The sequence below is a fragment of the Botryllus schlosseri genome, chromosome 5 (genome assembly GCF_051294905.1).
Source record: "Botryllus schlosseri isolate E-star chromosome 5, Bs_hap1, whole genome shotgun sequence".
NCBI lineage: Eukaryota > Metazoa > Chordata > Ascidiacea > Stolidobranchia > Styelidae > Botryllus > Botryllus schlosseri.
The window spans coordinates 19,308,544-19,330,317 of NC_137240.1; the positions used below are offsets into that span (position 1 = coordinate 19,308,544).

At 39.9% G+C, this 21,774-nt stretch overlaps 1 protein-coding gene across 3 annotated transcripts in view; it reads right to left on the reverse strand.

Moving 5' to 3' along the window:
* Window positions 1-4,812: 4,812 nt before the first annotated feature.
* LOC145439865 (uncharacterized) overlaps window positions 4,813-21,774 on the reverse strand; it is a 437,408-nt gene continuing 420,446 nt past the window's right edge. For 2 of the 3 annotated variants that reach the window (XM_080317521.1, XM_080317520.1), the window contains exons 2-5: window positions 7,901-8,035; window positions 7,645-7,729; window positions 7,299-7,419; window positions 4,813-5,016 (exon numbers count right to left, since the gene is read on the reverse strand). In XM_080317521.1, coding sequence (XP_080173647.1) covers window positions 4,907-5,016; window positions 7,299-7,419; window positions 7,645-7,729; window positions 7,901-8,034 — 450 coding nt within the window. In that variant the 5' untranslated portion in view covers window position 8,035 and the 3' untranslated portion in view covers window positions 4,813-4,906. Of the gene's footprint in view, window positions 5,017-7,298; window positions 7,420-7,644; window positions 7,730-7,900; window positions 8,036-10,373; window positions 10,514-21,774 lie in introns of those variants that run through there. The other variant, XM_080317518.1, reaches the window with a different exon arrangement.

The following is a 21,774-nucleotide window of genomic DNA, read 5'->3' on the forward strand; positions in this document are numbered from 1 at the left end:
TATTATGAAGGTACAATCGCTATACTGATACTATGGTTGCCAGTGAACTCGACCCTACAATATTACAACATATACTATATAAAACAACTTAGTTGCTCACACAATTATCGTAATCAACCCTTCTCTTTTAAAAAATCAGGTGACATAAATGCTGCCAGAATATTTTAAAAACCTCTTTAACAATCCTTCTAGGTTCTGCACATCTATATTGATACTCACCCACAGTATCTATTAATTTTTTGGCTGTGTCGTACATGCATTGTTGCAACCGATGCTAAAATGCCTCACAGCTAGTCGGTACTTTGATAAATGTGCATTGTTAAAAGTTATATTAGATCCTAGTATGCAGCACTGCCTCACTATGCTCAAGAATCCAACAAAAACTAAACCAATTGGGGAAAATCAGTGAAATAGTACGCCAGAAAGGTCGATTGCAGCACTCCCCCACAGTCGACATACGCAATTCCGTACCTCTACTCAAGCATATCCCGCGACGGACTGATTTCGCCGAGAATCTTTCTCATAGCGTTAAGGGGCGTGGCAGTTTCCAATCATTGTATATATATCATTGGGTTAGCACGCTATACTGTTCTGTGCCTGACTGTATTGTAAAGTTTTAATATTAAATTTTCATTTCATGGTTGCAAACGCATCACAATTTTTGGCAAGAGTAATTAGAGACTTGGCCTTTTCGCCTTCTGGTATCCTTCTTCATGACACCCAATATAATGATGCTAGTTTATTATGTTGATATTTGAAGTAATTGTGACGTTATATCTGCATCCGCTGGAACCAGTGGGGTGAGAGTCGATATAGCGATGGAGCAGCGTTGTGCGGCTGATCTTAGATACGGGCAAAGGAATAACGCTAGCAGCTGCTAATCACACGAAGATGAATTTCACAAAGAGCAGTTGAGCGCGGGTTGCACAATAATATGAACTCGTTCGATGTATAGGCCTACTAGATATCGGTACCACGGTAAAGGTTCAATTTTGTTTCGTAACATCCTATATGTAGATTACGAGATTTTGCGACCACATGGGATTTTAGAAATAAGCTCAAGAAACATCGATTTCGCGAAGGATGTCAGAATGGGAAGGATACAGTGTACGAGGTGCTTGACCATTACCATACCATACCGATAGTCTCTGTGAATCTTTTACATTCATAGTTTAGTCTCATAATTACTGTGAGACTTGTAGTTTATACTGATACAATCTGAAGATACTTATACTAAATGACTTGCATGTATAAAAAGATATTCGAAATACTTGGATCAGTTCTGGATGTCATGATTGCATTGTGGATGTAAATCTTGGGATTTGAAGGTTCGCGCGGTAAAACGTAAAAGTCAGACGAGATGCATACAGAGGGATTGGCTAAATAATTTTCCACTCTTAAGTAAAAGAGTGTGCATTTCCACCCGTGTCCCACCCCTGATATACGGATGCTAATATATACCCATGGCTCACGAAACCAGAACCTACATCAAGACTTATATCGCGATATAAATCGAAGAGCTTCTTGGAAGTACAGAACTTCAATATACAATTAAATAGTATATTCATATTGAAATGAACCCGAATATTTTCGGCTGACACTCGTCAGGGGTAATCGTCAGCAACTAGTAGAGAATTGGAAAGAACATTGTACGATACGATTGTTGATATACAATGTTCTTTCCAATTCTCTACTAGTTGCTGACGATTACCCCTGACGAGTGTCAGCCGAAAATATTCGGGTTCATTTCAATATGAATATACTATTTAATGATATAAATCGAGTACAACATTTTAATACAATTTATGCATGCACGTAGGAACGAATGGGAGGTATGTACCAGTATATGTACGTAGGCACTTAAGATTTAATACGGCGATATAATCCTGAGTTAGGCGTGAATACACAGTCTTTTCGCTAAGAATGCACCTTCCATCTATCAGCCGCACACGCGTATTAGTGGATTTCGAGTTTAAGCGTTGACCAAGCCCAGGGTTGTAACCAAGTCACAAGGCTCCTAGTCACAAGTCAATCTCATTTTTATAGTTTTGACTCGAGTCAAGTCGAGTCATTTTCAATTCACCACCGAGTCAAGTCCGAGTACAAGTCATCGACCAGAGGGCCGAGTCCGAGTCATGGTATTATGACTCGAGTCGAGTCAAAGTCATTGTGTTGACTGCCCAGTTTCCAGTTAAAGGCTTGTTATACCCACTTTTATTGCTCTGTTTGGTGATATCGAATGGTTCGCAGTTATAATATACTAATTTCCCTCACTATTAGCAGTTTCTGGGCACATTTTCATTTACCTGTCCCAATGGACGAAATCCCAATTGAGTGGTTAGTTTATATTCTTCGAAATTACAATGAAATGTCGGTCTTGGCCGTTTGAGTCTCGAGTCATATGACTTGGTTCGAGTCATGCGCAATGACTCGAGTCCAAGTCGAGTCAATACACAGATTGACTCGAGTCGAATCGAGTCATTTCTGTAGTTTGAGGAAATGACTCGAGTCAAGTCGAGTCATCAGAAAATCGTGACTCGAGTCATTACAACCCTGACCAAGCCTTGACCATTGAACAGAACGGAAATAGAACAACTAACCCTAAAGTAGTGCACAGAGTATACCATTGATTTTTGGTAATCCTAGTCGATGAATAGGAGTATCATGCCATCGGGGAAATTGCTATTTACTGCACGTAGATTTCATTAGCAGGAAATAGCAACCGCAACCATTCAATCCAAGCAGCGCTTTATCACAAACGTTGAAAAGTCCACGAATCTAACTCAGCAATGTCATAATTTCCTTCCCGTCAGTTTCAAAGGATTATAGGTCAACACAAGGAGCGGCTTGTTTTTTCCTGCCACCAACGCATTCACAAAGCCTATGAATGTATGGTATTCCCGCGACATCAAAGATAGTAGAAACTTACTTCCGCGTAGGTATGTATGCAGGCCTGCCTGTCAACCTGTCATATCTACTGCCTATATGCCGTAACTTTGATATTCACAAGCCTAATGCCTCCATATAGGCTAATCCAGCAAGCGACATGAATATATTCACACGTACTCAATTCATCCACTGGAATCCAGTGTTGGTATCAAGTCACTACCTTCGAGTCAGGAGTCATTTCGAGTCATTGCACATTTTGACTCGAGTCAAGTCAAGTCAATCGATTTTCGAAGGTGACTAAAGTCAAGTCAAGTCACTCGATTTTTGGAGGTGACTCGAGTCAAGTCGAATCAAGTCACAATTCAAGTCAAGTTGCTTTTTCGAAGTATGTGGCTTGATTACGTCATCGCAAATTGCTGCCTGTCTGAAATACAGATTGAATGGTCATTGATCTTGAACCGATGAACGAATATAGAGTTAAATATACTCGCAAGAATGCGCTGAATCGCTCACATATACGTAGAACTGCCAAACTACGTAAGTAATTGCATAATAATAATCTCAGTTTATAGTTACCAGTCAAAATAGAGAATAGAGAAACTAATTGATAAGATGCAATACATTACCGATTTACAAATTGATATGATACAATTCGAGCTGATGGCAATATTTGAATTCAATTTCAATAAAACCAGAGGTTTGGCTAAGGTAACAACAGAGAACAGAAATAGACATTTTGCTATTAAAGTACTTTACTATACTAGTTTACGACAACGTAAACTGTAAGTTTCTGCCATTTCGTTTGCCGTCAATTTATATGTGGCAGAGCAATGGAGGCTCAGTAAAACGCGCGATCATTGAATTATTAGTCGCTCTAACGGGTTACACCAGCGTTTCGCGAACAATCCGGACATATGCCAAATACAGTGATTATTATAGACACCGATTACTTGATGAATTGAAATTGACTCCGAGTCACGAGTTAATTCACATTTCTGATACGCCGAGTCAAGTAAAGTCGAGTCGTTTGAGCAAAGTGACTCGAGTCAAGTCAAGTCATACGAAAAAGATGACTCGAGTCATCCCAACACTGCTGGAATCCCTGTGCTTTGTTAAAGTTGGCCTTGGACTGGCATCTCGAAAATATCGCAGCGTATTACACAGCATCCATATACACAAAATACACAGATAAACGTGTTTACGTATTAAATACGGAGCTATTTGGGTCAGCCTTCATAAACAAAAGTTATATTGTTGAGGAAAGGGGAATCTAATTGCTGCTTCCTACCGTCCAATTTGCGAGTTATTATTCCTTCTGTCTATACTCTCAAGAACAAGACTGTCCCGTCGAACTTCCTGCCGCAGTTTCACAATCGGATGACGAAAAACTCCTGTCTGTATCTATTATTCGCTATACTTTCCCTATCGATGTCAGTATCGGTAAACATCTAATTTTAGTGGCGTAACCTAATTGCAAACGGATAGCCATTCTGTATTATACCAGTGATTACGAACACCACAGACGTATACATATTGTTTGTTTGTGCTATTCATGGTGTTTTTCGGCTACTATATGGTCAATTGGTCATTTACACCTGGCCGATAGTCTTCATTTTTATTCTGTAACTGCCGACTTGTAGCACAGCCCACTTCCACGCGAATGATAGGAATTCTGTAGTCGACCTCGGTCGGACTCGAACCCGCAATCCATGGGTGTTGCAGCCGTGGATTATACTACTACGCTATCTCCTTCTATATCCGCGAACTGCGGTAAAGTATCGCGAAAGTCGAATAAGCGGCAGCTGCAACGAATGTACAGATTATTGAAAGGCTTTTTCCTTTATTTTGATGTGAATATAATATCCATCAAGACTAATTAATGTAGTCTGAATCTCATCGTGCTAAAGGCAAGTAGTCGAGAAGTATCATTTGTGAGACACAATATTTATGAAACTTTGGCACAAATCAAATGCAATCTTAACGTTATTTATCCGCGCGTTGTATAACTTGACTAAATTTAGTGCGAATTCAACGCATCCACTCTTTCTGACAAATCCTTGAGAATCTCTGACCCCGCCAAGTCTTGATCGTCGGTTTCGTTCTCGCCATCAAGTAGCAAAAGCTCATCTGAAATGATATCGAATGGATAGGATTTTGTGTGCAGTATTTCTTATGAGCTCATACACTGGATTTTAAGACTTTACATGGATTCTGATCGGATGCAGCTTCGCGATTCTTCATAAATCGGATCACGATGAGAAAAGACGCTTATAGATATAAATATATATAGTGTTCAATATCATTGCGACCTCTTAACCAAATGGTTAAGGCTGGATAGGGTTTCGTATTTCAGCACGTTTCCGAATGAATTCATGATTTGGACTTGAAAATGTTTAGTCATCGCATATCTTCAGGGTGTAGGAATATATAGTTAAATAAAAAGTAACCATCGAAGGTATTTACGCCAATGCCGTGTCATTCGGATAATATCTGCCATTGTGTGCTTTGCAGAGATGAGCATGGGTTAGGATTAGGATTTGAAAAAACAGGATTTGTGAAATTTTGTCGGATTTGGATTGGATTAGGATTAGATATTTTTTTTGACGGATTAGGATTTGGATTGAATTTACCGATTTTCCAAGAGATTTATATGTCGTGTGGCGAATTGCGAGAAACTTTATTCGGATCAGTTATTAATGTACTTATGGTACACTACACTATGGTACACTCGGTGCCAATGGGCATGAGAGGCCCAGCCACATGCCAATATATCTTAAATCAAGTGAATTGTTGACTGTGAAAGAAAAAAATCCCAATTCCTTCCAAGCATAAATTAGCATTTTATCTGAATTTCAAGTTGGAATCGGATTAGGATTGGACATGGAGTTTAATATACAAAAGTTCTGGAATAGGATTTGGATTAGGATATCAAACTTCGGATTTGGATTGGATTGGGACATAGAAATTCCAAATCCGCTTATTCTTGCGCTTTGCTATAGCGCATGATTCCATATGTTTAAATACGGTTTATTTCAGTAGTTCTCATTCTCAACCGGGTTCCACAGACCTCTGGGGGTCCGCGAAGCATTTTCAGAGGTCTGCGAAGCCTCAAAATAGTTTACAACCGAATTTGTATTTTTTTTTCTAATTCTGGAAGTCCCGAGGCACAGTTTCGCTTCAATACTTGTAAAATTCCAGAGCTCACACCAACAGAATGGTCGTCTGAGATGAAATATCCCAATGTGCAGACTCATTTTAATTGCTAAATTGCCAATTGCCTACTGATAAAAACATTTTGGTGTTTAGAGATGTTTTGTTGGGGATTGTGAAAAAAGCTGGATGAGTAAGGTCAATCATGGTGACTTCGAAATGTTTACAAAAATCCATTTTCTGCTGTGATATACATACCGTAACCATTCTTCCATAATAACTTCAAGATAGGAAGTTAGATAGAAATGACCAGGCTTAACATTATATGTTCATTAAACAAATTTGTTTGTAAATTTTGGTGCCATATTTATTGCGATCATACCCAAATGTGTCACCCGAACCGTCACGCGTTATTATTACATTCGCCACCACCTATATTTGTGGAAATGGATTTTCGGCACTCGCTCACATCAAATTGAATGCGCGGATATTCAAGACACTACCACGTATTTCAAGAAAAGCAGTTGCAGAAGTTGCTTTGAAATAATAGAAAGTCAACCCAATTTTTATATGAATAGAGTGATCTTATTTCCAAGAAAACTCATTTTGTTGCTGTTTATCACCAAGCCTACAGTTATCATTTGTACTAGACAGATGACGATTGCACGATAATTGAGCTAAATTTTTGAGTAAAATTTCTTGGGGTCCGCGCGGTCCATGACGGCCGCGAAGACAAAAAGGTTGAGAACCACTGGTCTATTTCAATAAAAACAGTAAGTTTACTTTTACATCAGTTCATGTCTAATCTTACCATCATACTTACAAGCAGCAGAGACGCTATTATTTTCTTCCCTCATTGAAATGTAGAAATAGGGGCACCAGACCTATGCTATTGCACTGTTTGTTTGTTGTATTCATGGTGTTTGTCGTCTAGTATGGTCATCTACACCAGACCAATTTGCCGACTTGTAGCAAGCGCGGCCCACTTCTAGACCTTTACAGACACCGCTTACATGAATGAGATTGCGAGGAGAAGCCAAGATAAACCTAAACTTAGGTAGGAGTTCTGGAGTCGATCTCGGTCGGACTAGAACCCGCAACCCATTGGTGTTGCAGCTGTGGATTATACCACTACATTATTTCGCCGCTACTATATGAAATTGCACTCTTGCAGACTATATCGGTGCATTCACAACCATGTGCTTGATGTTAAACACGAGGGCAACATTGAATCGAAAACACGAAACGGAGCTGTGTACCTGGTTGCATCTCCGCTATTTCGTCAAGATTCTCAATGATTTCATGAACATCCTGTTCCGGAAATCTGGTTTCTAAGTCGGCTCTGAGCAGCATCATGAAGTTATTGTACGATTCCCTGTCCTGAAAATGAAATAGATAAATCGAAGGGTTGTGGTCAAATTATAACGTGTACTGACGCATTAAACATGTTGCCTTTGAGCTTCATAAACCAATCTCACTAATAGGTAATGACCAATATTTAGATCGAGAATAGAATTTATTGCTATCATGGGATGCACTGTTTACCAGAAACTATGGCCACTTTCAATTGGTGCCAATCACTACTGGCAATTTGACGGCACTTACGTTGTTTTTTAGACTTAACAATTGACTGCGCACATCTTTTCCCCAGCCTGCTATCAGCGACGTTGCAATTGGATTTATGATGTTTCTGAAAAATTAATATCATATCTAAATAATTATATAATGAAGTATAAGAAGCGCACATTTATGGGACCGTAAGCACTGGCAGCGACATTATAAAGAGAGGCACTCGCTTATAAAAGTCCGAATAATATACCATGTATAGGCCTAAGATATCAATATCTCCGTGTTGTTATACTTGTGTTTTCCGTAGAAACTGCCGACTTTTTTAACAGTTTTTCCAACCCATCCCCTTCGTCTTCGCCTGCCCCACCACGCGTTACTTGCAAGGGCAAAGATGACAATCAATGAAATTGAAAGAATCGGTCTCATCTGGAAATGTGACAAAATTTGATCATCATACGTTCGATGCGATTGGAAATACAACGAATTCCTATCGTCGCTTAGTGACTAAAATCATGCACGGCGGATTAAACAGCTCGCTTAGTCGGTAAGTACGGAAATGAAGAAAGTACGAAACCGCTTTGATTAATTCCTTTCGACCAACGGGCTGTACCCCTTAATTATACTGTTCTACATGTCTATGGCGAGATAGGGTAGTGGTATAATCCACAGCTCCAACACCAATGGGTTGTGAGTTCGAGTCCAACCGAGTTCGACTCCAGAATTACGACCTAAGTGTTAGAGGTTTATCTTGACTCCTCCTCGTCATCTCATCCGTGTAAGCGGCGTCTTATAAAAAGCCAGAATTGGGCTGTGCTCCCATTCGGCAGATACGGAATCAAAAATAAGGAATATCGGCCTGGTGTATATGACCCAACAAGGCTGTATCTGTCGCACCCCAAGCCCCCCAATCGGGAGGGGGTGAGCTCAAAGGGGGCCAAAAATTATTTCTTGAATTAGCATAAATTATAGAGCATTTTGTGAAAATTTATGCGACTTTTTCAAATGATTTTCGCGCTCCGCGCTGTTTCTAGTCGCCGACTATTTTGATTTTTTGATACTCAAGCAAAAATACGCAATATTCATAGAAATGGGCATATCGTCGTTATGTAGGCCTATACATAATACATATAGGATTAATTGTCCATATAGGCGCCTAAATGAATGGCGCCGAATGTTCCTCTCTTGGCAATCTGAACCTCACAAGACAAATACCACCCCGCAGGAAAAAAATTATATACCAGTGAAAAAATACCAATCTGAAATCGTGTGATCCTTCAGTTTACTAAGTTTGGGTGGTTCTATGTTTTTTGATATAGCAGACAGGAGGTCACGAAATGACATCATGTAACGATGTCATACCAACGGGTCCACCCACCCGAAGATGTTCAATTACTACAGTTTCAAAGACACCCTACTCAGCTCTACCGGTTAATCTGATTACGTGAGCAGAGAGGACAAGTAATTGATCGCAATATATATGCAATTCCCGATCTTATTGACCGATTTTATCACGAATTATCGAAAATTTTCGCGCTAGGCGCTATGACTTCTTGGCAAAAGCGAACAACGTGATGGGGGTCAGTTTATCACCCTATGGGAGCCCAAGACTCAATTTAAATCAGATTACGTGCGCGGAGAGAGGATAAAAATTGAGAGCAATTTATATGCAATTCCCAGTCATATTTCCCGGTTCAGTAACGAATTAAAGAAATTTCTTGCGCTTGTTGCGTTTAGGCGAGGTTATCTTACTCACCAAAAATGCACCCAATGTAACTGACATGTAGCGGTAAACAGCTTGATTGGGGTGTGGGGGGCGAAGCCCCCCAGAAGTTCAGTTTATCACCGTATGAGGACCCAACACCAACGTTTTGGGGGGGCTGACGAAGTGCTGTTACGGCCCTGATGACCATATTAGTCGACAAACACCATGAATACCACAAACAACATGTATATGATTTGTCTCAGGTCTATGGTTTGTCTCAGGTAATCGACTTTCAATCGAGCGTTGTCAGGCAATCGCAATTTTAATTATGTAGTCCACGGTAGTAAAATTGTGAATGATGCCGTCATAGTTAGTAACACCGGTCCAATTTGCGATCACATATGGAAAGTCCTTGGAGTACCATGTTCGCTTTGAATTTCAATTCCAAAACGATTAAAATAACAACTACCGTCAACAATCTAATGTCATCTCAGTACAATATAATTGCCCTTGTGCAACGAACTGGTGACTCTCAATGACCTACAACAATGTGACATGACGAACAGCGTAATAGCGACTAGAGGTCGACCAATATTGATTTTTTCTGGACGATACCGATTATCGACACACTCACAGGCCGATATTAAGGCAGCAGAGAACCCCCCCCCCCCCCCCAACGAAAAATTACCGTCTTAATAATAATAATAATTATAATTATATATTAGGCAATTGCGCACATTCATTGAAATTTAGGCTAGCCCGAAAAGTAAAACGTGATATACGGAATTGCAGATCAGTCCAGTAGAGGAAGATTGCAATGCAGGAAGTACAGTTTCTTTGCATGCGCAAGAGTTAAACTTGTCTTCTTACAAGTGTAAATTTGTCGCGTATCGCCCTCTGCATGGCTATTTCTTAATATTGAGAACACGGGGCATTGAATTTCCAATATTTTTTTTATATAAAAACGAGGCCACGATGTCGGTCTTCATAATAACCGGCCAGATTGATAACCAGTCGACCTCTTATACCGACGCGTCACTTGTCACAGAACTCTTACACGTACCTTCAGTCAGTTCCTTCCAGAGTAATAAAGCGGACGCACGATAATTTCGGTTATAAAGACTTTATCAACATGTTTATCCAGTGCCTAACAATAACGGTTTCGTCCGCTGTAGACGAATGTGGCAACCACCGCTCCGAATAAGCGGTAACTAAATAATGGATGACTCAATATAGTACTATATTCCAACCCCAGTAGCATCATTTAGGAGTAGGCCTACCTTGTTAGTATATTTGCGAGGCATGATGGACGATTTGCGTGATTAGGAGAGCCCTTACACGGTTGCAGTGACTCCGCTGATGCGTCTATCACATACCGTCAATCATCCCCATGAAAATCATATCGACGGTTACACAATATACATATCTTTTGGTACATATTTTCGAACCAACATGGCTAAACACCTATACCTCTTCTCATTTTGTCTTACGCTTATGCCATGTAACCGATACACCGTATAGCAGGGGTGTCAAACTAAATTTCAACTGCGGTACGGATTTAAACCTTTTGATCTCCTGCGGGCTGCGGATTGGACAGGTCAAATATTGCGAAAATGTTTCCTAGAAATCCACACATTTGTTTTTAGTGTGGACTCCTTTATTACAAAGCCCACGAATTACAGAAGTTCTATTCTTGCAGCACATTCATTCGCTAACAACGGAACTTTCGTGTATGCAATGATTGGTCGCTTAATTACAGATACAAACCATTAAAGCAGGTGCTCAAACCGACGTGTCATAACTAGGGCGATTTTTTTACCTATAAAATGGAAAATTTTGACCTAAAAAATCAAAATTTTTACAAAAAAAATAATTTTGACCAAATTCTGACCTCACGTAAGCAATTTAGGTGTTCCCTACACTATTCTAAAATTGTACTACTAATCTTCATTTCTGGTTGGAACTGTTTCTCCTTAAGAAGTAGTTAGGCCTGACTTATAAACTGACAAATTTTAACCTTAAAAAATAGTATTTCAACGAAATCTGGCCCTATGAAGAATTCCGGTGGTTACATCACGTATTATGGTAGAAATAATTAAATTTTTGTAGTATAGCGAAATATACTTTCCTTCATTCTCGGGTAGAACGTGTCTGTCCTCATTAAGTAGCTTTCTAAGAATGGAGAAATAACGTTGAACAGCAGCATGCAATTGTTGGCTGACAACAATGAAGATGTAGTTCACTGCTGGTGACACATCGTGTTGCTTCATTCTAACAGTGCTGTCTACATCACAATTTTTCATCATGCGCTTCTCGATATAAGAACATGCAATGTCCAAGCAGTCTTGATTCAGGGAGAATATTGTGGTACGTTTACCTGAATACTATGCCAACCTATCTGTTTCATTTGACCGTTCATGAATCACAATGAGCGGACAATGGGTCGTCAACAACGGTATGCCTACAAAGTATGCTACAAGCTGTAAAATATCAAATTATAAGTTCACATAGTGCAAAATCTAAGATACAAACGAAACGCAGAGGTCAAAAAAATTTTGACTTTGTAAACAATTTTGACAAAATTTGACCTAACGCTACAATTTTGACAAAATTTTGACAAATTTTGACATGTCAAAAAAAATCGCCCTGGTCATAACGATATAGCCTTAGTTGACGTTTCTATGGTCCATTTGTTTAAGGAGTAATGCGGCATTGAGCCTGTGCGTATGTATAGTGAGGAATAGGCCTATATGAGATGAAACTGTAAGCAAGGACACTGCGACTTTGGTTCATGTTATATAATCACAACTGGGGTCTCCACGCATACAATTTCGCATGGTTACTGAACTGTCGCAATGAACCAACTCACAATTCTAGAGAAAGTGGAACATTAAAATTCGCAACTTGCATGTACTCTGAAGGTGCACACTTGATGTATAGAATACAGGGATATCTAGAACTTCTGGACTTCTAAATTTCTAGATATCCCTGATAGAATATACCAAATTCAGAGATATTTGCATTGTCTTATTCGACAAATATATATGTAACGTTCGTACAATGGTTCAGCATTGCCAATGTCGCCTTTGTGAATGACTACCTTTTGTTCCAGTTTTCCTGAAAACTCTGAACTGAGTATGTCGTAGACTTTTTTCTTATGGTGAGTGAGTGAAAACGCAGTATAGCCGTCGGGCAGTTATGATGTGGCATATGATCATGTTCTACATTTGCTGTCTCGAGAGATTATAAACAAGAATTATTTCTTATTAAAATCTCAACTTTTAAAGGAAATGACCTGTATGTACTATACAAGCATTTTCCTCGTACGGACCAGATGATTTTACCGCTGCCCTATTACCTTACACAAGAGTTGTGCACTGCGTTATATCACACTCAACGAAACATGAAGCTTCAGTACACTGCAGTATTGGTAAGTTAGAATGTGTAAAATGTCACGGCGTCAACCTACCTCATGCACTAACAGTATGGCGTAAGGCATATCCTTCACAAAGGTGAATGACAGTACCGATACAAATTTCGGTGACTCTTCCCCTCTATCTAACATGATTTGCCCTGGTCAATGCCGTACTCTGCTTTATCGCAATCCCGACGAATATTTCAGATGGTGAGCGCTTTACGTCAAATTGAGCCATTTACGATGCGCCTATCTGCAGTAATTACAAATTGTATAATCGCACATATATCAATTTTAACATCGTGGTGGACTATGGATCAATAAAAGTCGACGAAGGATCGCCAATGACCTCATTCAAAACACTAAGCAGCTCACGCTAGAAGGGTACAGATTTATACTTCTTCACATGTCACGTTGTCAGGTAATATAGTAATGGTAATATACAATGTGTAGGATTTCTGTTGGGATTGTCATTTTATTTTTGTATTTCGTTTATGTATGAGTAAATTGGTCGCAGCACATTCTCTTTCAGCCCCACCCATGACATGAGTCGCGCCAATATATCGGTTGAGCTCTGTAAATCTTTGGGCAACCGATACATTGAAAAGAAAAGGGACAAACAGCCATGCATAGAAGCGTACAATTGCATAATCGCTGGTTAACAAGATTAGTCACGTCTATGCATTACTTGTTGCCATTCAAGGTCTACATAAAAGCAAAACTTTGTAACGTAACACGATACTCATTTGAGATCGGAAATCCGAATTCGCCGCACGTTTACTGAAGATTTCATTTACAGGAAACAGCAACTGCAATCTTTCGATGCGGCTCTCTAAATAATGAATGGTGCAGGATTTTCCGCACTTACTGATCAGAACACAATTACCTTTCTAGGAATTTGATAAAATAAATCCAAGACCAGAAAAGGTGTGCGTCAGTGTGTGGTCAATAATCCATTCAGTGTGTCTATTGTGCTAGTTTGGAATTTCTGAGATACAGGATATTCGTTATAACCAAGATTCATGCAGTGAGTTTCGTAGCACCGAGGTAAAAATTTTCACATTTACATTGCCACAACCATGAAAATCGATGGCATACCTCAGTCAATCCCGGTCGACATCTATTCGAAGATAGAAAAATAGTTGTGGAACTCGCATATAAAGGACTTAATATTGATTGCGGAAATTACTCCAATCTTCATATCACAAAACGAATGATATTTGATCAGCTTTCTTTTCACTTATCGCAGCATCGTGCCGCAACTTTAGAAATCTTAGATGAAAAACTTCAATGCGTTGCTGGAGGCATATTTAGAAAAAATGTCGACGGCAGTCAATCTTGAGCATAATATTTTTGGATCCGGATTTTAACACTTGAGGTGGAAACGGGTTCTGGAACGGATCAGGATTCCATTTTATCGAACAGGATTAGATCCGGACCCCGAAACACCATGATCCGTGCATATGTGATATAAAGGCGACAGAATGTTGAACTTGTAGAAAGTTTGTCGATCACACATTACCAACATGCGGTCTACTTTTGATCACGATCTTCCATCAGTGCCATGTTTTCGTGGAATTCATTATCCATCAACTCCTCATGGGACATATTTCTCCGATTATCTTAACATGGCATAGAACAGCATTGAATTAAAGGTCATATACTGCTTGGGATTTGAATTGAAACGCTCACCAACGCGCTGAAAGCGTCGGCGGCGTCTTCGGCCAAAAATAGCCTCGGTCTCGACGACTAGAAGTGCAGCTACAAGGAAGACCGCAACGAGAAGTTTCGAGTTCTTCTGTAATCAAATAGCTGCAGTAGTCTGAGCGTTCAAGTGGTCAGCCTCTTTATTTAAGCCACAAGAAACAGATACAACTGGTCTATGGTTTTCGAAGATAGGATGAAGCCGTTTCCTTAAATCATTTCCGTTATTCAGATAAATCTGAGTAACCATATACATAACGCCAATATGCCCTATGACATCACAATACTGGAGTATAGGAGCGTCGGGGTAGTGAAAGGACTGTAAATCAGGGGTGTCAAACTCAACTGGCGTCGCGGGCCGGATTCAAACCTTCAGATCGCTCGCGGGCCGGACCAGTCAAATAGCCCCAACATGTTACCGCAAAATCTACACCCTTGCTTTTTACTTGAATACTTTATCATCATTCCTATCCTGCGGATCATAGGGTTATATTTTAGCAACACCTTTGCTCTCAAACAACGGAATTGTGGAAAAAAATATGAGATTGGTCGGGCGAATTCAATTAATAACCGCTAAGACACTGACCCTAACGACGGAATAAGTTGCCAAATGTATGTGGCCCCTTGGTTTCAGTCGTAATCAGGAGGTACCTCACCGTATACGTTGTGAGGGATACAACAGATTTTACTGTAAACGCGGACATTTGAATTTGCTCTTTTGTTATTAAGTCGCGATTAGGGTTTCTATGTCTATCTTGGACCTTTTGAGTAAAATGATTACAGTAGTGCGACCAAATGTATTTTAATTGTACTTTTTTGTTACTTTTATATTATCCATGCGATTTGCATATAACAGTTTCGCTTTGGGGTTTTCGCTTCTGCGGATAACTACTTTTTGCTTAATTTTCCATAAAAATCTGAACTCAGTGTCACCAATTTGTCTCTGATCGTGACTATATAACACCGCTGTAGGATGATCGTCATGTGGCCTATGATCTTGACATTTGCTGCCTTGTGGACATATTTCTTACTATAATATGCGGGATGACAAAGGGGATTTTTCAATCTACTCAGAATTGCTTCGCGGGCCGGATGAAATCGTCTGACGGGCCGGATGCGACCCGTGGGCCGTATGTTTGACACCCCTGCTGTAAACAGTTCCAGTTCGAGTGAAGTTGAACGAGGTCGTTAAAGACAACCGAACGTAATGTCACCCGAAGTGCAACCAACTATCAGCGTACATTCAATCAGCTTCGGCCCAATACCGGTAGAATATATAATTTAAATTCGTAATAGTGCCCATCACTTTAGTTTACCTTGCTGTTCAGCATCAATCAGAATATGTGTAGCAGTGTAAAAACTTCCACTAACTTTATGGACGTTGGTCAACAGATTTCTTGTATCGTTGGAAGACTTTTCATGAATAATAGTTTGGTAATATCTAGAGAGCCAGTTTTTGTTGCTGTCAAATCCGTGGAAAGTTGCATTTATTTTCCACAAAAGTTGCAGTAATAAGTTTCATTTATTTTTCAAAAAATTTGCACTAGAAAATTGCATTTACGGACAAGCTCCTTGAAATTATTAAGGTATGAGATACTCGAATCGATCCGTATTCAAGGCACTGTAGCAAAATCAGTGTTGGCGACTTCAATAAAATCATTAGCCTGAAAAAATTGACCCAGTGAAAATATAATTTCCGGCGGTCTTTCTTGAATGTACGTCAAATCAGAGATGACCTCAAATTTAAACGGCAGTGAAATAATCAAGCGATCTAATTACGTATAGTGCCAAATATTGCCAGTAAGAAGTTAGTTGCATGAAAAATCGAAAAAGCTTGCAAAACGTTGCATGAAACAAATGGAGAAAGTTGCAAAAGGTTGCAATATAATAATCCTCCAAACACCTTAAAACACCATACTACATGACTTCTGAGTATTTAGGAAGCTGCAGGAAGCTGTAAAAAGAATCGCAAAATCTTGCCCGAGAAATAACTTTACAGCCTGGTCGCTCAATATAGATTTTTGTAGAATGCTGGCATATGCTTAAATCCACCTTTCACCATTGAATGGTACCGATCAGTTTGCATTATAGTGCATGGTGGTGAATATGTATACTACCGTTTCTCAAAGCGTCCGTCTATATCAGTGGTGTTCAACCTTTTTGCTATTCACGACCGCATTTCGATGGCATATATACTAGGGATGGTGCAAACATACGAAAGGCTATGGTTCGCGTGAAATCGAACCGGTTTGAAAGGTTCTATGTGAACGCAAACGTGAACATGGACCTATGGTGTCACGTGACGTCATATTACCAATTCGACCGTAAATTTCTGTAAATTAATATATTAGGGTACACAATACCTAACCTAGCGAGCCCCATTATGCCACAGGGCCGACGTACATGCCCAGCCCATGCTCACCTTTTACGCATCACCAAATGTATCAACTGGAACAATAAAATGCTATGATAATTCCACAAAATTTCATCTCTGGTCGCTTTTGGACAAGGATAAGCAAGGTATAAGAGAAGTTTACGTCTTAGCGATCTGGGTTAGGCTGGACAATGTATTCCTAAAGCGCCAGCTGCATTGATATTGATCAGAGCGAAAATGGTTTCTACGCTTGCTAAAGATATTAACTCAGAGACAAGTTATACAACGTAAGACGTATGCCGTTATGCGATAGCTCTTCAAACATATATTGTATATGATATAGCCCAGTGGTTCTCAACCGCCGGTCCGCGGACCGGTGACGGTCCGCAACGACATTCCTGCTGGTCCGCCAGGTATATTACAATTTTATAACTTAAATTCAAGATGAAGTGTTGAAGGCTTTTCCATCGATAAAGTATATAAAACATTAAATTTTAAACTGATTCAGAACTACGCGAATTAATATTATAGGCTTACCATACGTCCTCTTTTAAGAGGATTTGTCCTCTTTTTTGACTTTTTTGAAAGTGTCCTCGGAGGACGCCCTTTTGTCCTCTCTTTTGAGATTTTGTCCTCTTTTTTGAAAATTTACGTCAGATTTAGAGCAAATTGCGAGTGATATGCCGCAAATTAGCACAGAAGTGACGCTGCGGCGGATATTTCGGAGTGAAAAACGGTGAATTTAGCTCTGAGCGAAAAGATGATTTTTTTTTATTTTTTTTTTTATTCAGTCATCCACCTGGCAATGTGGAGTGAAAAACGTTATTTTGAGCTCTGAGCAGAAGTGATGACCTTTTTTTTTTTAGTCAACCGATCACAAAGTGGGAAAAATTCACCGGATTTTGAGAATTCTACTCCGGTTTTGCATCTTGCAAATTTGTGAAAAAGTGTCCTCTTTTTACATTTTCAAAATATGGTAAGCCTATAATATTAGGGCTGGAAACATGCTCGATTTGACTTGAAGTTAACGATGTGTCATTTGACGACATGCGAGCGACAACCAAAGAACAGATACAAGCTGAATCATTTCTAAACAGCGCAGTTTGCGCGATCAATCGTTTTCGATTCATTCATTTTGTTCAGGACCGTAACGGGGCACCCCAAACCGCCCAATTGGAGAGGGGCTGAGCTTGAAAACAGACCAAAATTATTTTGCAAATTAACATAAATCATAGCGCATTTGTTTTGAAACTTTTCCCAACATTTTCCAATTTCTTTTCGTGCTTTGCGCGATGTAGTGTCATTAAATGTCTTGCTTATTAGGTGCCCTTCTCCTATAAATACGCATGATTTATAGAAATAGGCATTTCGTCGTCAGCCATTACTGCGTCACGACGTACCAACACATAATGAAGTGTAAGTTAACATGGCACTCCGAAAGGTGTGCCAAAACTTCGGCAGCGAGAAAACCGATTCAGTCATGAATGATAGAAAATTTCCGCTATTGGCGCGATTAAGCGAAATAAACTCTCTGCTTACACTGAGTTGAATGGATATGCTCACAAGTACACGTGAAAAATCCGCCTAACTGTAGGGTCTGGGGGTGAAGCCCCCGGAAATTTGGCGTATTGCCCTGTGGGGGCCAAAGACCAACGTTTTCTGGGGTGGGCTGACGAAGTGCTTTTTCGGCACGGATTGGCAGATGGCCGGTACAGTTGCTGTAAGGTGTTTTATTGCGGCACGTATTGTATTCGTAGTTGCCATAGTAGCCTATGCGTCCGGTGGCAGTGGGCAATGAGAAAAGTAGCACGACAAGGTGCTTGGCTCGACTCCGATCTGTTCATCTCTTGATATTGTCAAAGAGAAGAATATTATTCGAGCTGGCGTGTTCGGTTAAATCCACGGCCTTCTGCGCGAAAGACTGTAAACGACTTTCGGCGGTAGCACGTTTATCTGGACAAGGCAATTTTACCTCGACCCCGACTGACTACCACAAAATCACATGGATGCCATTATGAAGATAATAATTACGTTTAAAACCCTCCAAATGTCACTCTCTAGCATCATATAATTGCAAAAAACGGTTGCATACTTTACATTTTGGCTTCATCTCAATTTTGAAAGTTTACCGGTCCGCCCGACATTTTTGGAAATGTTACCGGTCCGCGAGGTGAAAAAGGTTGAGAACCACTGAATAGCCAACATAAGCACATTGGACAAGTATATATGTTCCATACACCAATGGCTTGCTGTGCAACGTGTGGCCGTGGATGCGGGTTTGGCAGTCGTTCACTTGTGTTTTAAATGTACAATATGTACAAGACAATGATACTATAGCTGTCATGTTGAAAGAAACAAAATATTTCCGTGACTTTTACTTTTCTGAGCCACTCGCTTACTCTATAGATCTTAACTACGGATAGATACGCAACACCCGTCGTCAAGCTTGTTTGTCCAGAGGATATTACTGCTCAGCAATCTGAACCCAACATAGTTGCTAATCCTATAGCTGACGACCCGAGCGCTCAAAATAAATAAATAACAAATATATTATATAAATATATTTATCAAAAAATATTTAATAAATATTATTTGAAAGCAACTGTTGCACTGATTTCGAGAATATACATTAAAATCTGATCCGTGCAACGGAACCCCCCTCGAAATACACCTCAAAGTATTAAAATTGGCATTGTTCTGAACAATCGCAAGCACGCAAGTGCCATTGTTGTGTTCATTGTGCTGCGGCGCTGCTATTGTTTAGAACAATACCGATTTTCAGACTTTGAACGATATTTCGACGTGGTTCCATTGCCTTGATGAAAATTTAATATATATTTTCGGAATCAACGCGACAGTAGCTTTCAAATAAGACCAACTTTATTTAATTCAAGCGCTCGGGTCGTCAGCTATGGGATTAGCAATCTTGTGGCGTTCAGATTACTGAGCAGTGATTTCCTCTGGTTAAGCAAGCGTGACGACACGTGTGGCGTATCTATCCGTAGGTCAATTATCTATAGTTACTCCGTACATATACCTCCACCTTGCGTCAATACCTGTCATTTTGATCAATCGTGGATATCTATACACATTTGACTTCAACAATTCTGAAAATTCTGAACTCCTACTGTTTGAACGAATAGAATTTTTTCTAATGCTTGTACGGTATGAACTCCAATGCTATCCGTATTGCGACGTGGAATTTACGACCAATTGCCATCACTTATTTGGGCAGTGACGTGCAATGAGGTCCGGCATGGTTGGTGTGGCACTCAACCAGATTTACAAATATATAGACCTCAAAGGTTAAAAGATTCCGTAAGCGACTTGTTTCTCAGCACACTAGCACTCTTCACAGGCTGGCTACGCAAGAAGGTCTAGCACTATACTAAACTGCATTCAACCCTGTTATTCACAATCACTAATAGTTACTATGTTATCACAGCAGGCATGTTGTGTTAACTGCATGAAATGAAATGTCAAGCGCGCAAAATATATGCTGATAGCCTACTTCAGGGGTGGGCAATTATTTTCCTCCGCGGGCCAAATGAGAAGTAGAAAATACGTTGGCGGGCCGAGTGAAAATTTTTAGCTATATTCTCCAGCGTATTTTACTTTTATTTCTAAATTACATTGTTAATATAAGCTGCTCAGTGAATGTGTTCAGGTCAGGTAACGAGAAGGGGACGGTAAATTAAAGAAATATATATTTGCCGTCATGATTCGAAATGATGTTAAACATGATACATTTTAACTCTTTATACCCCTATCCACGTTCTTCTATTAAGATTCTAAAACAGAGGTTCTCAAACGTTTTTTAGGCACGCCTCCGTTTATGATAGTGACAATTTCGTGCCCCTTATCATGATATCACAAAATTTAAAAAAGTGCTATCAGAATGCTAGCAATCCCAACGGATAGTTTGATGACATGGAAGTTTATGGCTGTTGATGAGTTAATTCCGAAATATCAAAGTCGGACAATTACACAGAGCAATATAACTGTAAGATTGGGGTAAATCGCGCGAAGCTCGAAAAAAAAACCATTAAACTTCGGCTTCGCGCCTATACTTCTGATGCTTTCACGCCCCCAGTTTGACAACCCCTGCACTGAATTGTATATGCAATAGAGTACGAAGCTTATTTTCTTGGTCGCTGCCTTCCTGGCAGTGTGCACTGTGCAGCTTTAGTAGCCTTGATGTTGAGCGAAGCTTGCAGTTTTTCTGAACTCTGCCCTCCATTGACCGAGTGTTTCGTGTTTTTTTTATATCATAAGACCAACATTAATTAAAATCCTTAATCTCGGCAACATGCTCTGCAAACGCTAGAAGGTAGGTCGTACCCCTGACTCCAACAAACAAATATTTAGTCCTTCGAAGTCTATACCTTCTTTGAATGTCAGTTTGCGGGTTTCTTTTTTGGCATGCTCGTTAATCCATTATGGGCGATAGATATAATGAGTCATATAGTAATCGCGAGCACTGATGGACTTGTTTTACGAATTAGGGATTTGGAAACGTATCACGTAACAATTTGAAACACATGCCGTATAACTACAGGAAAAGAGTGATTTCTTGTAACTCCAATTGCTACTCGTATTTGGCCATATTGCCTTTATTTGGAATTTGGATTACGCATGCGAGGTGGCCTACGTATAGGCAGCGTAATCATGGCATATTAATGAACAGACTTCAAAGTAAACGAATTTCCTGTTAAGTTGATACAGCCTACGGTTTTAGTCATTCAAAAAGTATGTTTTATGTCTTGAATTCCAAGCAACACTTCGCGGGCCGCACAGAATGGTTTCGCGGGCCGCATGTGGCCCGCGGCCGCACTTTGCCCAGGTCTGGCCTACATTCATATTTGCATTTGAAAATATTTCAGTGCAGCGTTATAAGTATATAAAAACGTCAATTTAAATTACCAAAAAATATTGGTAAATTACCCATTTGCGGGTAATTACCCCCGGGTT